This window comes from Nerophis lumbriciformis, linkage group LG38 (genome assembly GCF_033978685.3).
Source record: "Nerophis lumbriciformis linkage group LG38, RoL_Nlum_v2.1, whole genome shotgun sequence".
NCBI classification, from domain to species: domain Eukaryota; kingdom Metazoa; phylum Chordata; class Actinopteri; order Syngnathiformes; family Syngnathidae; genus Nerophis; species Nerophis lumbriciformis.
This window is the reverse complement of record NC_084585.2, coordinates 11,141,813-11,159,700: the sequence shown is the minus strand read 5'-3', so window position 1 is coordinate 11,159,700 and position 17,888 is coordinate 11,141,813. Positions and strand designations below refer to the sequence as shown.

At 41.6% G+C, this 17,888-nt stretch overlaps 1 protein-coding gene across 7 annotated transcripts in view; it reads right to left on the bottom strand.

Annotated features, from left to right (window-relative positions):
• abhd14b (abhydrolase domain containing 14B) overlaps nt 1-15,140 on the bottom strand; it is a 52,891-nt gene extending 37,751 nt beyond the window's left edge. For 3 of the 7 annotated variants that reach the window (XR_009811819.2, XM_061932356.1, XM_061932355.1), the window contains exons 1-4: nt 14,706-14,807; nt 3,481-3,695; nt 3,165-3,406; nt 419-599 (exon numbers count right to left, since the gene is read on the bottom strand). Coding sequence is in view for 6 of the 7 variants with exons in the window: in XM_061932356.1 (XP_061788340.1) it covers nt 420-599; nt 3,165-3,406; nt 3,481-3,695; nt 14,706-14,776 (708 nt within the window). In the remaining variant the exon portion in view is untranslated. Of the gene's footprint in view, nt 1-418; nt 600-3,164; nt 3,407-3,480; nt 3,696-9,696; nt 9,709-9,980; nt 10,006-14,132; nt 14,227-14,705; nt 14,808-15,089 lie in introns of those variants that run through there. The other 4 variants (XM_061932359.1, XM_061932358.2, XM_061932361.1 and 1 more) reach the window with 4 other exon arrangements.
• Between the last annotated feature and the right edge of the window lie 2,748 nt (nt 15,141-17,888).

The following is a 17,888-nucleotide window of genomic DNA, read 5'->3' as shown; positions in this document are numbered from 1 at the left end:
TTGTTATTACAGTATGTCTCTATATACATATTTATTTTATTTTTGTAATTAATTTTGGCCAAAGGGGGCGCATTTCAATTTCTTACACACACTTGTTATTGCAAATGTTGGCCAGAGGGGGAGCACTTCAAATTCATACACACACTTTTGATTCCATATGTTGACCAGAGGGGGAGCACTTTTAAAACCGGCACACAGTCAATTTAAAAAATCCCTCATTTTTGGGACCGCCCTCATTTTGATATATTTCATCACCAGGTGTGCAAATGAGACATTCTCTATTAGATGCAATGGTTTTACGTATTGGGACCATGATTTATGTCCTAACTTGTTCACCGGTCCTCATATGAAAGGTACTTTTCCTTGTTGATGTCTCAAGAAGGGTAGAAATACAACACACACACACAAACACCCCTACCTCATAGTTTAGCGAGGAAGTCTGTCAGAAGTTTGTGCCACGTGTCAGGGTCCTCTAGGTAGCAGGGATGCCCCGCCCCTTTCATCATAGCCACACTGTGATTGGGCAGATGGCTCAGGTTGCTAAGCGACACCTCGCCCAGCTGAGAATCCTGGTCACCATAAACAATCAGCGATGGAACCTGCAGGAGAAAAGTCAAACTATTTGTTGTGGGTGTTTTAATTCAAACTATCAGAAGTAGCAAAAAAAAACATATTTTTATTTTTTTAATATTTTTTATTCAAACGATAGCCTAAAGCATTTTATTAAATTAATTGTATACAAATGCATTATTGTTATATAATTACACCGAAAAATGTGTTAATGTATGTTTTAATATAATAACTATATAATAGGAACACATTTTAGCATATATTAATGTTTAATATTATAAAAGTAACCATACAACAATAAATGTTCTAGCACATAAGTAATGTATGTTTTAATATAACAGTAACTCATTAATCATAATTAGGTTGTAATATAATAACAGTAACTTTTGTATCATAATTATGAAATGTGTTTTAATATAATAGTTATGTAAAAATAACTAATCATATTTAATTATGTAAAATATGTTTTAATCTTATATTACTAATCACAATAATGCCTTTTGTCACATTTAACGGTGTATAGTATGATGCTGTAAGGTGTTAGATTTCAATTAACTAATATGCAATCAGTTTTTATTTTTCATGAATAGGTCAAATTAATATGCCAACAAGCTTGTGAAATGTCATATTTAATGCAGTGCTTATTTTGTGTACAATTTCCTACTAAGATGTGTTTGTCTATACAATTGTTATAAGTACACATAACATTGTATCCTTATGAACTTTAAAGAAAAAGAAATATAGATCAACTTACACCAAAGAATAACTTTATCATTGCTTTTAGTCTAACAGAAAATATTTAAAGTGCTTTTTTTTATTTTTTTATCCTTGTTTAAACTATAAACATTTTCTGACTGACTTGAGCTATTTGATACTAAAATAAATAAATAAATAAAGTCAAATAATACATTCTAATTGATTAGCAACATTAACTCAGGGTCACAATATATGAAACATTTTAACCTACAAAACAAAAATGAATGAAACAGTTTGTTGAAGTCAAGATGAATAGCTACAATGAGCACATTTGTAGTGCACAGCTTTTCAAAGCGGGTTTAAAGCATGATACTGATAAAGCATGTTCCCCCGGGGTCAATAGGGTTGGAATTGGGGGTTAAATCACCAAAATGATTCCCGGGCGCGGCCACCGCTGCTGCCCACTGCTCCCCTCACCTCCCAGGGGGTGATCAAGGGTGATGGGTCAAATGCAGAGAATAATTTCGCCACACCTAGTGTGTGTGTGACAATCATTGGTACTTTAACTTTTTAACATGCCCCGCTATATGAGAACAACTGAGCTAAACTAACTGATGTAAACACTAAAGTTCATCTACAATACATTTGTTTCCAAAAAATATTTACTAGAAGTATGAGTAGTTGTATTATTAGCACGATTTATCAATATTTTTTGAATATCACATTTTATTTTTTGTTACTTTGCAAATCAAATGATTTTTGTCTATAAAATTTGAAATGGATTTGAGGGAAAATAACACTTATAGTGTAGTATTATTTTGCAGTTTAGCATATTGTAGTAGAATATAAAAAATCATTTTATTCTAATTTACTATATATTACTTGTAGTTATTTATACACATTGTAGCCCATTTAATTGTTTGGTTTATTATTCTTGACTATAAAATTAGAAATGGATTTCGGGGAAAATGACACTTGTAGTGTAATTTTACACTTTTGCATTTTAGCATATTATAGGAAAATATAATTATTGTATTTCATAAAATTTTTTATAGTATTTTTGATTTTGTTATTTATACACAGTGGAGCCCATTTGTTTGGTTTATTATTCTTGACTATAAAATTAAAAATAGATTTCAGGGAAAATAATACTTGTACTATAATGCTACACTTTGGCACTTCAGCATATTGTATTAGAATATCAAAAACATACTTTTATTCTATTTTACTATATATTATTTGTAGTTATTTATACACATTGTAGCCCATTTAATTGTTTGGTTTATTATTCTTGACTATAAAATTAGAAATGGATTTCGGGGAATATAACACTTGTAGTGTTATTTTACACTTTTGCAGTTTAGCATATTATATTAGAACATAACTATTGTAGTTTATTATTTTTTGGTAGTATTTTTTTATTTTGTTATTTATATACAGGGTAACCCATTTAATTGTTTGGTTTATTATTCTTGACTATATTAGAAATAGATTTCAGGGAAAATAACACTTGTATTATAATGTTACACTTTGGAACTTCATCATATTGTATTAGAATATAAAAAAATAATTGTATTCTATTTCACTATATATTATTTGTGGTTGTTTATATACATTGTAGCCCATTTAATTGTTTGATTTATTATTCTTGACTATAAAATTAGAAATGGATTTCGGGAAAAATTACACTTGTAGTGTAATTTTACACTTTTGCAGTTTAGCATATTATATTATAATATAATCATTATTGTATTTTATTATTTTTTATTTTGTTATTTATACAGTGTAGCCCATTTGTTTGGTTTGTTATTCTTGACTACAAAATTAAAAATAGTTTGAGGAAAATTATGATTTTTCCCAAAAATAATTCTATGAAACAAAGACGCTATGATCCTGACCTTGACACTGCGGTACTGTTCAGGGGTGATCTTGTGGGTGCAGATTGGTGCCACAGGGACGTAGGCCCGTAAAAGGTTCTGGTGTTGAATGAGGAAGGGAAGGGAGTACATGCCGCTGAGCGAGGGGCTGATGACCACCACCGGGCTCAGTCCAAGGCGTTTACAAACGTCCACCAGGAAGGACGCCGGAGCCAACTCTCCCACTTCTGCCGGAGCCTTTGCTGACTTGGAGTGTCCGAATCCTTTCCAGGAAAAAAATGTTTTTTAAATTCTGCTCGCTCAAAGCCAGGATGTTTTATTGTGAAAAGACGCTCACCCGGGAGGTCCAAGGCCACCGCGCAGCAGCCAGATTTGGCCAAAGTGTGCATAGTGCCGATGTCCTGCCAGTTCTGCGAGGAGAAGCGGATGCCGTGAAGAAGTAAGACGTACATCTTGGTTTCCCCCGAGGAAGGTCGACTTTGTCTGTAGAAGAGCGGCGATTCGCAGCCTTCCACGTGGACGCTTCCCTCGCACACCTTCACCTCACACATCCTGAACACACAACTTTGTTGTTTTGCAGCAGGACGGAAACAAAAGAAACAAGAACCAGACAATCGTCTCTCTGTCCTGGCTGGTACCGTAAGTACAATATGGCTACAGTGAATGTACACCGCAGGATGATAACATGACTTGTACCTTTACACTTACACATAAGTTAAGTTAAGTTAAAGTACCAATGATTGTCACACACACACTAGATGTAGTGAAATTTGTCCTCTGCATTTGACCCATCCCCTTGTTCACCCCCTGGGAGATGAGGGGAGCAGTGGGCAGCAGGGTGCCGCGCGCGGGAACCATTTTTTAAGGATTAGGGCTGGTCGATATGTATCGAGTTTGTAAGATATATCGATATATTTTTAAACAAGATATGAATTAAGAAAATATCGTAATATCGATATAATTTATTTCACGTTAAAATGACCAAACGCTGCTTATTTGTTGTGTTCCTTGTTCTCTCCCCCCCCCCAAGACGTGCTTGCATGTATAAGAACATCCATGATTGGTTGGTTGTTTACTATGATGAGTCACGATTGGTTAGGGACAGGCCAATCAGAGGCAAGATAGGGCGGATCATCGAACCAGGAAAGGAAACATACTTGCCAACCCTCCCGAATTTCAGTGCCGCTCCCGAAAATCTCCCGGGACAACCATTCTCCCGAATTTCTCCCTATTTCCAGCCGGACAACTATATTGGGTCGTCACTCACCTGAAAAGGAGACTATTATATATGTCTCCGTTATCCATAGGTTTATCTATAACCCATAAAGTAGGCAGGCACGGAGCTATTTCTCAGCGTGTGTTTATACCAGCCGGCACGTTAATACACTGACAAACAACATCCGGATTCCCATCATGCATTGCTTCAAAACTACGGCAAGTAGTAATGTCCAAAATTTCCAGCCGGACAAACAATTTTGGGGGCGTGCCTTAAAGGCACTGCCTTTAGCGTCCTCTCACCTGAAAAGGAGACTATTATATATGTCTCTGTTATCCATAGGTTTATCTATAACCCATAACACGGTGGCTGAATTGATATAGTCACTCATGAACAGTCAGAGAAGCACAAGGCGGCGGCAACGCAGTATTATGGGCCACCTTGCTAAATGAAAACCCGAGGGTGTAGCATATGCCGAGACAAAGACGGCTATGCTGATAGCTGCAAGCAACATCCCGTTCTCATTTGCGGAGGTTTTCAACAAATCCGTGAGATCGCTCGCCAGTACTCAAATGGCAGAACAAAGGCTACTCAAATAGTGAAAGGTAAGTGTTTTGTTTTTTGTTTTTTTTAAAGTAAGCAGCAAGTACAGTACAGTTAGTAGAACAACTGTGTTTTTATTACTGTGTACTGTACTATATATATATACATATATATATATACATATATACATATACATATATATACATATATATATATATATATATATATATATATATATATATATATATATATATATATATATATATATATATAAGAAATACTTTAATTTCAGTGAATTCTAGCTATAAATATACTCCTCCCCCCAATCTCCCGAATTCGGAGGTCTCAAGGTTGGCAAGTATGAAAGGAAATCCCAAAGTGCCTGCCTGTAAATGTATATTTTTTTTATCTGAGTTTGATACATTTTGTATTATTTGCACAGCTATGTTATTTATTTTACGTAGAAATAATAATTTTCTATTTTATTTATGTTATGTAATTCTGTACTACTTAAACAGTTTATTTTCTGTGCTGTTAATACCCATCTTGACTAACTGGGTTAATAAAAGTGTTTACAGTAGGCCTACAGTTGTCATTCACTTCAATTTCACTGAATATCGCTCAAAAATGAATATCTTTGTTGAGTAAATGTGATCTCATTGTTATTAATGCTGTTGCTGTGTATCATGAGAAGAAAGGCTTGCTGTTGTTGTTATGCGCCTCCAATAGGTTATATACGGTAGTGCAGGTTCATCCGCGCTATCGTCACGTGATCTCTTCCGGTTCACTTCGCGCGAGAGAATGTGAGACATACACAGAAAAGTTCGATGGAGTTGTCTTCTATTTTCCACAGTTACCGATGTTTTGTTTCCCAGTGCTGTGAGGCATTGTACTGAACCATCCTTAAAATAAACCATCATCTTTCATATATATACAACTGGAGTATTCATTGAAGATGAATGAAGAAAGAGGAAACCCAACAGGTTATGGGCCCAGACGTGCAACGGGAGGAAGATGGCAGCGCCTGATCTTCGATGGAGACGAGGACAACTACGAACTTTGGGAAGTAAAATTTCTTGGTCACATGAGACTTGAACGTTTAAAGGACACAATACTTTCCTCTGGTGAGGTTGACCCAGAGAAGAATGCAGAATGCTTTGCAGAGCTAATCCAGTTCCTAGACGACACAAGTCTGTCGTTGGTAATGAGAGACGCTGCTGACGATGGTCGCAAAGCACTACAAATTTTACAGCGCCATTATGCCAGTGATGGTAAGCCAAGAATTATTTCCCTGTACAACGAATTGTGTTCCCTGAAGAAAGACTCAGAAGAAACTATTATAGACTACATCAGTAGAGCCGAAAAGATAGTGACTTCTTTAAGAAATACAAAGCAAGTAATAAGCGATGAGTTGAGCATTGCTATGGTTCTGCGGGGCCTACCGGAACCATACAAACCATTCGTCATTCACATGACACAGAGCAACGATGAAGTGACTTTTGTGGAGTTCAAGAGCAAACTACGAAGCTACGAAGAGACAGAGAAATTTGAACACAAACCAAAATCAGACAACGTAATGAAAGTGGACATAGCGTCAGCGACCTGTTATGGATGTGGGAATCGTGGACATTTCGCGAAAAATTGTCCCCACAAAACAACACCAAAGTGGTGCAACTACCACCGAAGCACAACACATACAGACGCGACGTGCAGAAGAAAAACCAAGCCTGACTCTGCTAAACAAACTATGGAGAAAGAAGAAGATTCAAAGGAAATTGGCACCTCCTTTGTGTTCCAAGCCAGTCATTTGGTGCTTCCAGACGGCATCAAACAAAATGGACTGATGGTGGACTGTGGGGCGACGTCACACATAATCACTGAGAAGAGCAAATTCACACGATTTGATGAGACTTTTAACCCAAACAAACACTACATGGAGTTGGCCGATGGAACAAGGAAGAACAACGTGGCGCTGAAGAGAGGCGATGCAGTGGTTCTTCTACGCAACACAGAGGGGAGAAGCGTCCCCGTCACACTGAAGAACGCCTTGTTCATCCCAACCTACCCACAAGACTTCATGTCGGTGAAAGCAGCCACGACTAATGGAGCTCAAGTGATCTTCGGAGAAGGACAAAACCGGCTCATCACGAAAGAAGGAAACACCTTCAAGATAGAAGTACACGAGAGACTGTACTACCTCAAAACGGTAAACCATCAAAAACTGTATGATGACTCTGTGCATGACATTGTGTCAAAAGACAAAGTGAATCTATGTTGTGATGTGAAAACATGGCACGAGATCTTGGGGCACTGCAATGTGAATGATGTGTTGAAGCTTCAAAATGTTGTGACAGGCATGACAGTTACAGGAGATGCAAAGATAGAATGTGACATTTGTACACAAGGAAAATTCACTAACACTAGGAACAAATTACCTGATGTCAAAGCTAGTGCACCCCTAGAGCTGGTGCACACTGACCTGGCCGGTCCCATTGACCCCATTGGATTACATGGGCATAAATATTCAGTCTCATTTACTGATGATTATTCAGGGGCAGTATTTGTTTACTTCTTGAAAAATAAGAGTGAAACTACCCTTTGCGACAGAGAAGTTCATTGCAGACGTTTCCCCATATGGCAACGTAAAATGTATGCGCTCAGATAATGGAACTGAGTTCACTGGAAACGATTTTCAAACACTTTTGAGAGAGAAAGGTATCAGACATGAAACCTCGTCACCTTATTCTCCTCATCAAAACGGTACAGCTGAAAGACAGTGGCGAACACTGTTTGAAATGGCAAGGTGTATGCTACTAGAAAAAGAGTTACCAAAAACATTATGGCCTTATGCTGTTCAAAGTGCCGCCCACATTCGGAACAGATGTTACAATGACAGAACAAAGAACACACCTTATTTCATGCTAACTAGAAAGAAGCCCAACATTTCAAAAATGTGGGTGTTTGGCTCGGAGTGTTACGCATACACTCACAGTCACAAGAAACTTGAACCAAGGTGTGAGAAAGGAGTATTTGTGGGCTATAGTAAAAATAGTCCAGCATACTTGGTCTATGATCCACAGTCAAGAAAGGTGTCAAAACACAGACTGGTAAAATTCACCAAAAAGAACACTGCAGAAAAAGAGACACAAACAAATGCGTATGACTTGGAAATCCCAGATTGCGAAAGCAATGAAACCAAACTACCTGACACTGTATCAGAAAAATTAGTGAGCATCGAAAATCAAACTGTAGCTCAAAATGATGTTGATAAACAAACACAAACTCTAGAAGTAGAAGAGGATGTGGTGTTAGATGATGCCACAACTAACACAGAGACTAGAACAGAACAAAGAGGTCGTTACCCAAAGAGAGAGAGAATTGTTCCTCCAAAATACTTAGAGGAATATGTAACAAACATTGATGATATTAATGAAAGCCATGACGTTATTGATCACTGTTGCAGGGCAATGTGTGGAGTCCCACAGACGTATAAAGACACCCTGATGTCATCAGAGGCAGCCAGCTGGGAAAAAGCCATGAAAGACGAGTTGGCATCTCTCAAAGAAAATGACACATTTGAACTAACAACATTACCAAAAGGGAAAAATACAGTAGGTGGAAAGTGGGTTTATGCCCTCAAAGAAAACACAGAGAAAGGACAGCTTTTCAAAGCTAGATATGTTGCCAAAGGATACAGTCAAACTGAAGGTATAGATTATCAAGAAACATTTGCACCAACCGCAGACATTACTTCTGTGCGTGCATTGATGCAAATAGCTGTCCAAAATGACCTCACCGTCCACCAGATGGATGTGAAAACGGCATATTTACATGCCCCCATTGATGAAGAGATATACCTAGAACAACCAGAAGGTTTTCAGAAAACATCGGACACAGGTGAAAAACTAGTATTTAGGTTGAAGAAATCAATCTATGGCCTAAAACAATCAGGAAGAAATTGGTACAAACTTCTAAATGACCATTTAGAGCAAAACAATTTCAAAAGAAACCTATCTGATCATTGTGTCTACCGAAAACAAACAGAAAATGAAACAGTCATTGTTATCATCTGGGTGGACGACCTGATCATTGCTGCAAGTAGCAAAGAAGCACTTGAGCAATTCAAAGAAACAATGAAAGCCAAATTCAACATGAAAGACCTGGGTAAGATATCTTATTTCCTGGGTATTCATTTTGAACAGAAACAGAATGAAATCAAAATGGATCAAAAAATGTACATACAAAAGATGCTTGAAAGATTTGGCATGTCAGAATGCAAACCTAGAAGCACTCCTTCTGAACAGAAAGTAGAACTGAGCACTACAAATGAAAATGAGTGTGACACTACCGAGGTGGTAAACCCCAGAGAATACCGTGAAATCATTGGTAGTTTGATCTATGCCATGACCTGCACCAGACCAGATATCAGCTGGATTGGTGGTAGGTTATCACAAACATTGGCAAAGCCAACAGCACAGGATCTAGTTTCTGCCAAACATGTGCTAAGGTATCTCAAGGGTACACATGACTTTGAACTAAGTTTCAAGAAAAGTGAGGAAGGTGTCACGTTCGGTGCGCATGGTGATGCGGGGGTTTGTTCTCCCAAGATGCAAGGGACGAATCCGGACAGGACTTGCAGGTAATAACTTGATTTAATAATAAAAAAAACACAAAACTGGTACAAAACAGAAAACAAACCGACAGGAAGAGGTGCCGAACGCACTGGAAGCTAAGGCTAACACTTAGCACAAACTATGGAACTTAGCTGAGTCTAGGAAACAAGAACGAACTTACGTGGCAGTCGCGTGATGCAAAAACAAAGAAAGCAGAACGAGTGATGAACAAAGGTGGGCTTAAATAGCGTCTGTGATTACAACAGGTGCGCGTCAGAAACACAAGCGGCAGGTGGAATTAATAGGTAACTATGGTAACCAACTCAAAGGTGCACAGACAGGAACAAAATGAGTCCAAGACTAACAGAAAACCCAAACAGAAATATGATCCGGGCAGCGGATCATAACAGTACCCCCCCCTTAAGGGACAGATCCCAGATGTCCCCTGGAAAAACTAAAACCCACCAACTACACAACAGTTCAAGAGTCAAGGGAGGGCGGAGGGAGGTCTTGGCGGAGGGTTGCCAGGCCACGTGTCCCCGAATCCACCGGGGACGAGTCAGGTGGTGGCGGCAAATGGAACGCCGCTGCCGCAGGCGAGGCGGACGACCACGGAAAGGCCACATTCGTGGCTGACGAGGTGGGCGGGAGTGACGCCAGAACTTCAGCAGTCTTTGAGTCTTACGCCCAATTCGTGGGCATACAAGAATTAACCCCTGAGAGGGCTGCATGCCGGTGTCTGATGGCTGTTTGCGCAGCTGGCCAGCCCGAGGTCGTGGAGGCAACAACGCTGGCGACGAGGAGGGTGGCGGCGCCGTGGGAAGGCCCGCCGGAGACGAGGAAGGAGCAGACGTCGGCGTAGAAGCGGCAGGCATCGTCATCGAGGTAGGCGAGGCCGCAGCAGGAGTCAACGTCGCCGCCGTGGAAGCAGGAGGAGACGACGTCGCCGCCGTGGAAGCAGGAGGAGCAGACGTCGCCGCCGTGGAAGCAGGAGGAGCAGACGTCGCCGCCGTGGAAGCAGGAGGAGCCGACGTCGCCGCCGTGGAAGCAGGAGGAGCAGACGTCGCCGTTGTGGAAGCAGGAGGAGCAGACGTCGCCGCCGTGGAAGCAGGAGGAGCAGACGTCGCCGCCGTGGAAGCAGGAGGAGCAGACGTCGCCGCCGTGGAAGCAGGAGGAGCAGACGTCGCCGCCGTGGAAGCAGGAGGAGCAGACGTCGCCGCCGTGGAAGCAGGAGCAGCAGACGTCGCCGCCGTGGAAGCAGGAGCAGCAGACGTCGCCGCCGTGGAAGCAGGAGCAGCAGACGTCGCTGCCGTGGAAGCAGGAGCAGTCGTCGCCGTGGAAGCAGGAGCAGTCGTCGCCGTGGAAGCAGGAGCAGTCGTCGCCGTGGAAGCAGGAGCAGTCGTCGCCGTGGAAGCGGGTACCGGAGCTCGCCTGGGAGCGGGTACCGGAGCTTGCCTGGGAGCGGGTACCGGAGCTCGCCTGGGAGCGGGTACCGGAGCTCGCCTGGGAGCGGGTACCGGAGAGGGTACCAGAGCTTGCCTTAGAGCTAGCCTGGGGGCAGGTGCTGGTGCGGAAACCAGCCTAGAGGCAGGTGCTGGTGCGGAAAACAGCCTAGGGGCAGGTGCTGGTGCGTAAACCAGCCTAGGGGCAGGTGCTGGTGCGGAAACCAGCCTAGGGGCAGGTGCTGGTGCGGAAACCAGCCTAGGGGCAGGTGCTAGCCGTGACTTAGGCAGAGGTGGCCTGGCTGGAGGTTGTGGCTTGGCTGGGCGCAGCTGTGCTACCCCAGCAGCACAGCTCCCAGCACTAGCCCCCCCCCTCAAGAAGCGGATACCAGACGCGCTCCCTGTGGTCTGGAATCGTCTTCAGTGGTGGGTGGAGGGAGGTCAGGAGGGGGGTAGACTTCTCCCCTCTCACTTGTCCAACAAGTCCATTTCTGGTTGCATTAGTCACTGGGGGCGGAACTAAAGTCACTAGAGACGGGGCTTGGAAAACAGGAGACTGAGATTGAAAAAAATCTAAATTTAGAAAAAAAATTCTCATAAGGATTACTTCTAGAAACAAAGTCCTTAGTGGGGGGCTGACAGAGGGAGTAAACAGAATCAAAAAAAAAATCTTGGTCTCTGACGTCATCACTAGTGGGCGGGATGACGTCATCACAAGTATGCAGCGTAATGTCAACAGCGCGGGTCTCCCTCTGGCTCACAGCCCAGTTGGAAAATTGTTTGGCACAAACTTCAATGGATTTACCAAACATCAGAGGGGAAGACTGGGCTGCTCTTGGCGTGCTGTTGTCCGGAAGAGGAGTTTTCAGTTTTCGGGAGCGACGCGTCTTGAAGACGAGGCGAAGACTCCTTGCCGTCCGATGCGGGAGTACGAGGTGCTGCTTTCTTTCTGTCACGTTCGGTGCGCATGGTGATGCGGGGGTTTGTTCTCCCAAGATGCAAGGGACGAATCCGGACAGGACTTGCAGGTAATAACTTGATTTAATAATAAAAAAACACAAAACTGGTACAAAACAGAAAACAAACCGACAGGAAGAGGTGCCGAACGCACTGGAAGCTAAGGCTAACACTTAGCACAAACTATGGAACTTAGCTGAGGCTAGGAAACAAGAACGAACTTACGTGGCAGTCGCGTGATGCAAAAACAAAGAAAGCAGAACGAGTGATGAACAAAGGTGGGCTTAAATAGCGTCTGTGATTACAACAGGTGCGCGTCAGAAACACAAGCGGCAGGTGGAATTAATAGGTAACTATGGTAACCAACTCAAAGGTGCACAGACAGGAACAAAATGAGTCCAAGACTAACAGAAAACCCAAACAGAAATATGATCCGGGCAGCGGATCATAACAGAAGGCCTCAACCTGATTGCATTTAGCGATTCAGACTGGGCATCATCAATGGAAGACCGACGCAGCACTAGTGGATATTGTTTCGGTCTAACAAAACAAGGTCCAGCTATATCCTGGAAATCAAAGAAACAACCAACAGTTGCATTGTCAACTTGTGAAGCTGAATATATTGCCTTATCCAACACTACACGAGAAAGTATTTATATCACCCAACTGTTGAGTGGCATGGACAAATGTTTGTACAATTGTACAACAATTCATGGAGACAATCAAGGGGCTCTTTTGTTGAGCAAAAATCCAGTTAATAGACAGAGGTCCAAACATATTGATGTTAAATATCATTTCATTCGTGAGGCACTCACTGAAGGGAAAATTTCATTAGTCTACTGTCCTACAGAAGACATGGTTGCAGACATCTTAACAAAACCTACTACAAGAGCCAAGATTGACAAATTGAAATTATTTTTTTTTTGGAAACTAATGTGTTTCACTGTTTCATGGTTATGAGATCAAGGGGGGGGTGTTGAGTAAATGTGATCTCATTGTTATTAATGCTGTTGCTGTGTATTAGAGATGCGCGGTTTGCGGACACAACCGCGGAGTCCGCGGATTATCCGCGGATCGGGCGGATGAAATTAAAAACAATAAGATTTTATCCGCTCGCGGGTCGGGTCGGGCGGATTAATTAGATATTTTTTTTATTTTTTTTGCGGGTGGCAGTTAAACCAATTCGGAAATATATATACATAGTTAAATGTTGTTACCCACATACGAAAAACGAGCAGGCACCTGCTGCATATGCCACAACAGAAGAAAAAAAAAGAAAAGAGATGGACACTTTTACGGAGCGGAGAAGGGACGCCTCGCCGGGGTCCGGGACCGAGGCCCCTTCCCCCGAGAGGGCCCCACCGGGAGCCGTAGCTGAGGCGATCCGCGAGAAGGGCCCGACGCAGGACGGTGGCCATGGAATTTCATTTAAGGTTTGTGATAAACCATCAAACTGATTCGTTAAAAGGACTCTATAGTAATATAAAGCAAATTTTTCTGGACATTATCATGCAAGAAAAGTTTATTTTTGGGATCGCGATCACCGCGTAATGATTTTTAAAGGTTGCATTACATTATTAACTGTCCCATGTGATCAGCCAGTGCGATTGGAAGTCCATGCTCAATTATTGCCTCCGTAAATAAAACTTCGGCATTTATCACATCCAAAGAATCTGTTTGGGCGACGAAAAACGTTGAAAGTTTTCCACTTGTATCGCTAGCAACGGCATTAGACTTGTGTTTTTTTGTCCCAACGTGGTCTTTTACATCGCTAATTCCTCCGTGTCCGATCGAAAAATCTTGTCTGCACAAGGTGCAATTCGCGTAGTTTTCACCCTTTTTTTTATTTTTTTTATTAATATTAGATATATAACAACGGGCGGATGGCGGGCGGGTGCAGTTCTGATCAAACGTTACATCGTGTGGATGGCGGATGGTTGACGACTTTCTGACGCGGTTGCGGATGAAATAAATTGCCTATCCGCGCATCTCTACTGTGTATCATGAGAAGAAAGGCTTGCTGTTGTTGTTATGCGCCTCCAATAGGTTATATACGGTAGTGCAGGTTCATCTGCGCTATCGTCACGTGATCTCTTCCGGTTCACTTCAATTTTAAGTATTCAGTATTCAGCCATTTTAGTGGTTGAATACTGAAAAAAGCTCTCGTATTAGAGCGTGTCCATGTGTCCCTAATGATGTGACCAGGTGAGTGACTTACTTTAAACTTCTAACCGGTGTAGAATATATACTTGTTAGTACGTTTTGTTGTTCCTAAACTCTTTAAAGCCCATATTAGATGCGTTTGAATCCAACGTGTCGCTCTGTCTTACCTGATGTGTGAGACATACACAGAAAAGTTCGATGGAGTTGTCTTCTATTTTCCACAGTTACCGATGTTTTGTTTCCCGGTGCTGTGAGGCATTGTACTGAACCATCCTTAAAATAAACCATCATCTTTCATATATATACAACTGCGAGTATTCATTGAAGATGAATGAAGAAAGAGGAAAACCCAACAATCTTTATATGTATACTTTCACCGGAAAATATAAGATATATATCGATTATAATTTTAAGTATTCAGTATTCAGCCATTTTAGTGGTTGAATACTGAAAAAAAGCTCTCGTATTAGAGCGTGTCCATGTGTCCCTAATGATGTGACCAGGTGAGTGACTTACTTTAAACTTCTAACCGGTGTAGAATATATACTTGTTAGTACGTTTTGTTGCTCCTAAACTCTTTAAAGCCCATATTAGATGCGTTTGAATCCAACGTGTCGCTCTGTCTTACCTGATGTGTATTATGTGGAGGAAAATGTTTCGACTGGAAAGTTGTTTTCCGGAAAAGAAAAAAGAGGGCATACACAACTTTCAAATTAAATTAGTGCCCTCTCGCGCCTGGTGAGAGAATTGCATGTAGGAGCGACCAGGACAAAAGCTGATAACGACATGTTGTTGTTTTTTTACATTCATTCACTCATTTTACCGCTTGTTCCTCTCGGGGCGGGGGAACCTATCCCACCTGCATTTTGGGCGGAAGTCAGGGTACACCCTGGACAAGTCGCCACCTCATTTTTTTTCATTCCAACGAAATGTTAAGAAAGTTTTTTTTTTTAAAATATTTATTTAGTAAATCAAAAATGAAGATGAAAAATAACAAGCGTCCAAATTTTACCCAGACGTTGTTATTCCTCTGGTGTAGATAGTGTAACGACCTGCTGGGGTTGATGATGTGTTCCTGAGTGAGTGATATTCAGAGTTCCCATTATCATGAACGTACCACGCCTGTAAAGGTGATTGGCGGAGAGGGAGGAAGCGTTCGTTGTTGCGGAAAGGAGGGACGAGGACCGACGTGCATGTGGAAGGAACGATATAAATTGAGCTGTGTTAGCATAGGTTGCTCAATAAAAGTTTAAAAAGAGCGTCAGACTTTGTGTGCACTTCTTCTGGACGCTACAATATTGTAGCTCTTGACCAGGGCCGGTGTTGTGCCGGAAAACGCACCCCTGCCATAATATGCACCCCCTGACGCGGGAGCGCGCTTACGTCACTCGATTGCATCACTCGTCTCGAAAAGTATATCTAACTCGGCTGTTGGCTGAAATAGCCTCTTTTAAATCGCCTCTTTCGGCATAAAAAAGTACATAAAGTGAAATAATCCAAGTTTTCTTTAATTGTGCTTTACTTGTGGATGAATTAAAAATTGTGAGCATTTAATGATTTCGCCGTCATTCAAGTGGCTGAAATCGCCTCTTTCGGCATAAAAAAGTACATAAAGTGAAATAATCCAAGTTTTCTTTACTTGTGCTTTACTTGTGGATGAATTAAAAATTGTGAGCCTTTAATGATTTCGCCGTCATTCAAGTGGCTGAAATCGCCTCTTTCGGCAAAAAAAAGTTGGCACTATTATTTCTAAATGCAAAAAATAATCCCACGTTAATTAAAATGCAAAGTAAAGCCTATTTAATAGAAATATTATTTGTTACAACATTACGCCCCAACCCCCCCCCCCCGCACGGTGCGCCCCTCCCTTCCCGTAACGTCACCACATCAAACAATAAACACAAGATGTCAAAACGGCCAAAACTGTCAGGTGCCCAGGAAAGAAAAAAGAGAAAAGAAGAGGAGGAGAAACGAGAAAAGACAGAGGTAGCAGGTAGTGTTATGTTATTGTTTTAAATAACACATCGTTGGATGACTTGCAGAACTGTCTTTTAATCACAATCACATATTACAAACGCTACTTCAACACTCGTGCGTACAAGGTGTGTACCTCTCTGAAGAGTCCTACCTGACACATACTATATATTGGTTCCTAGTCATTTGTAGACTCTTACTACCACCATGTGGTCAAACACTATCATTACATCCCCCTTTCTAAACTAAGCACCCATTGCTAATACAATGTTTGTATTAAACAAATAACTTGTTTTTCTATCTTGACCACATGAATATGCAATCTTTTCAAAAACTATCCATGCACCACAGTACTACAAAACATTTAAAATATTTTAAAAAAACATGAACTCTTTAGCTTGTCAATCAGTTTGATATTATACGAGTTCAATAATACACGTAGTCATCATTCACAGGTTTCTTGATCTGCCTTGTAGATCTTCTCAACACAGGTTCAGGATCATCGTCAGTCACATCTTCATTCATGTGCTGCATTGGCATTGTTTCACAGTCAGTGGGTGTAGATGAAACCTCGGACTCAGCTGTTGCTTGGTTTGAAACAGTCGGTGTAGATGAAACCTCGGACTCGGCTGTTTCTTGGTTTGGAACAGTCTCTGGAACCCTCAGCAAACTGCGACGATTGCGACGTAGTATCTGTCCTTCTTCACTCCTCACAGTATATGATCGTGGTGATGTTTCTTGAAGAACAGTAGCTTTGGTTTTCCAACCATCAGAACTTTCAATTCTCACTGTGTCACTTGGTGATAGTGGTGGGAGCAATTTGGCTGCTTTGTCATAAAACGACTTCTGCTTTAGCTTTTGTTGCTTTAGCTTCCATTGTACTTTTTGACTCTGCGTTGGTGTAGACATACTTGGTAGCGTAGTACGAAGCTTTCTGTTCATCAGTAGTTCAGAGGGTGACAAGCCACACTCAAGAGGTGTCGCTCTGTAGCTAAGTAGTGCTAGGTATGGATCAGAGTTACTATCCACTGCTTTCTTCAAAAGTTGTTTGAGAATATGCACTCCTTTCTCAGCCTTTCCATTTGACTGTGCGTACAGAGGGCTTGACGTCACGTGTCTGAAATCATAGTGTTTTGCAAATTGCTGCCACTCTTTACTGTTGAAACATGGTCCATTGTCACTCACCACAGTATGCGGTATACCATGTCTAGCAAATATAGATTTGACATGCGTGATCACACAGTTTGATGATGTGCTTGATAGCAAAGCCATTTCAGGGAAATTAGAATAGTAGTCAATTACAACAACATACTCTTTGCCCTTCAAATAAAACAAGTCCATTCCCACTTTCTGCCATGGTGCAGTAAGACCTTCAGGCAATATCATGGGTTCTTTGGTTTGTTTGTTTCTGTATTTTTGACATGTTGAACATCTGCCAATCATGTTGTCAATGTCTTTGTTGATTCCAGGCCAGTATACAGTGTCGCGTGCTCGTCTCTTGCACTTTTCAATCCCTAGATGACCTTCATGGATTCTTTGTAGTATATCCTGCCTCAATGTTTGTGGAATGACTATTCGGTTTCGCTTCAGTAAAAGTCCATCCACAACACTTAGTTCACCTCTAACATGGAAGAACCGTGGGCTGGAACGTGGAGGCCATCCATTCTGCATGTTGGTAATAACACGCTGCAACTCTTCATCTTTTGCCGTTTCCTCAGCGATTTGTTGTGATTTTATGTCTGACACTGGAAGTGTAGCTGACACCATATTCACATGGTTTTGTACATCCTCTTCAGTAGCACTGACGCTGTTTTTCATGGGTGCTCTTGAGAGTGCA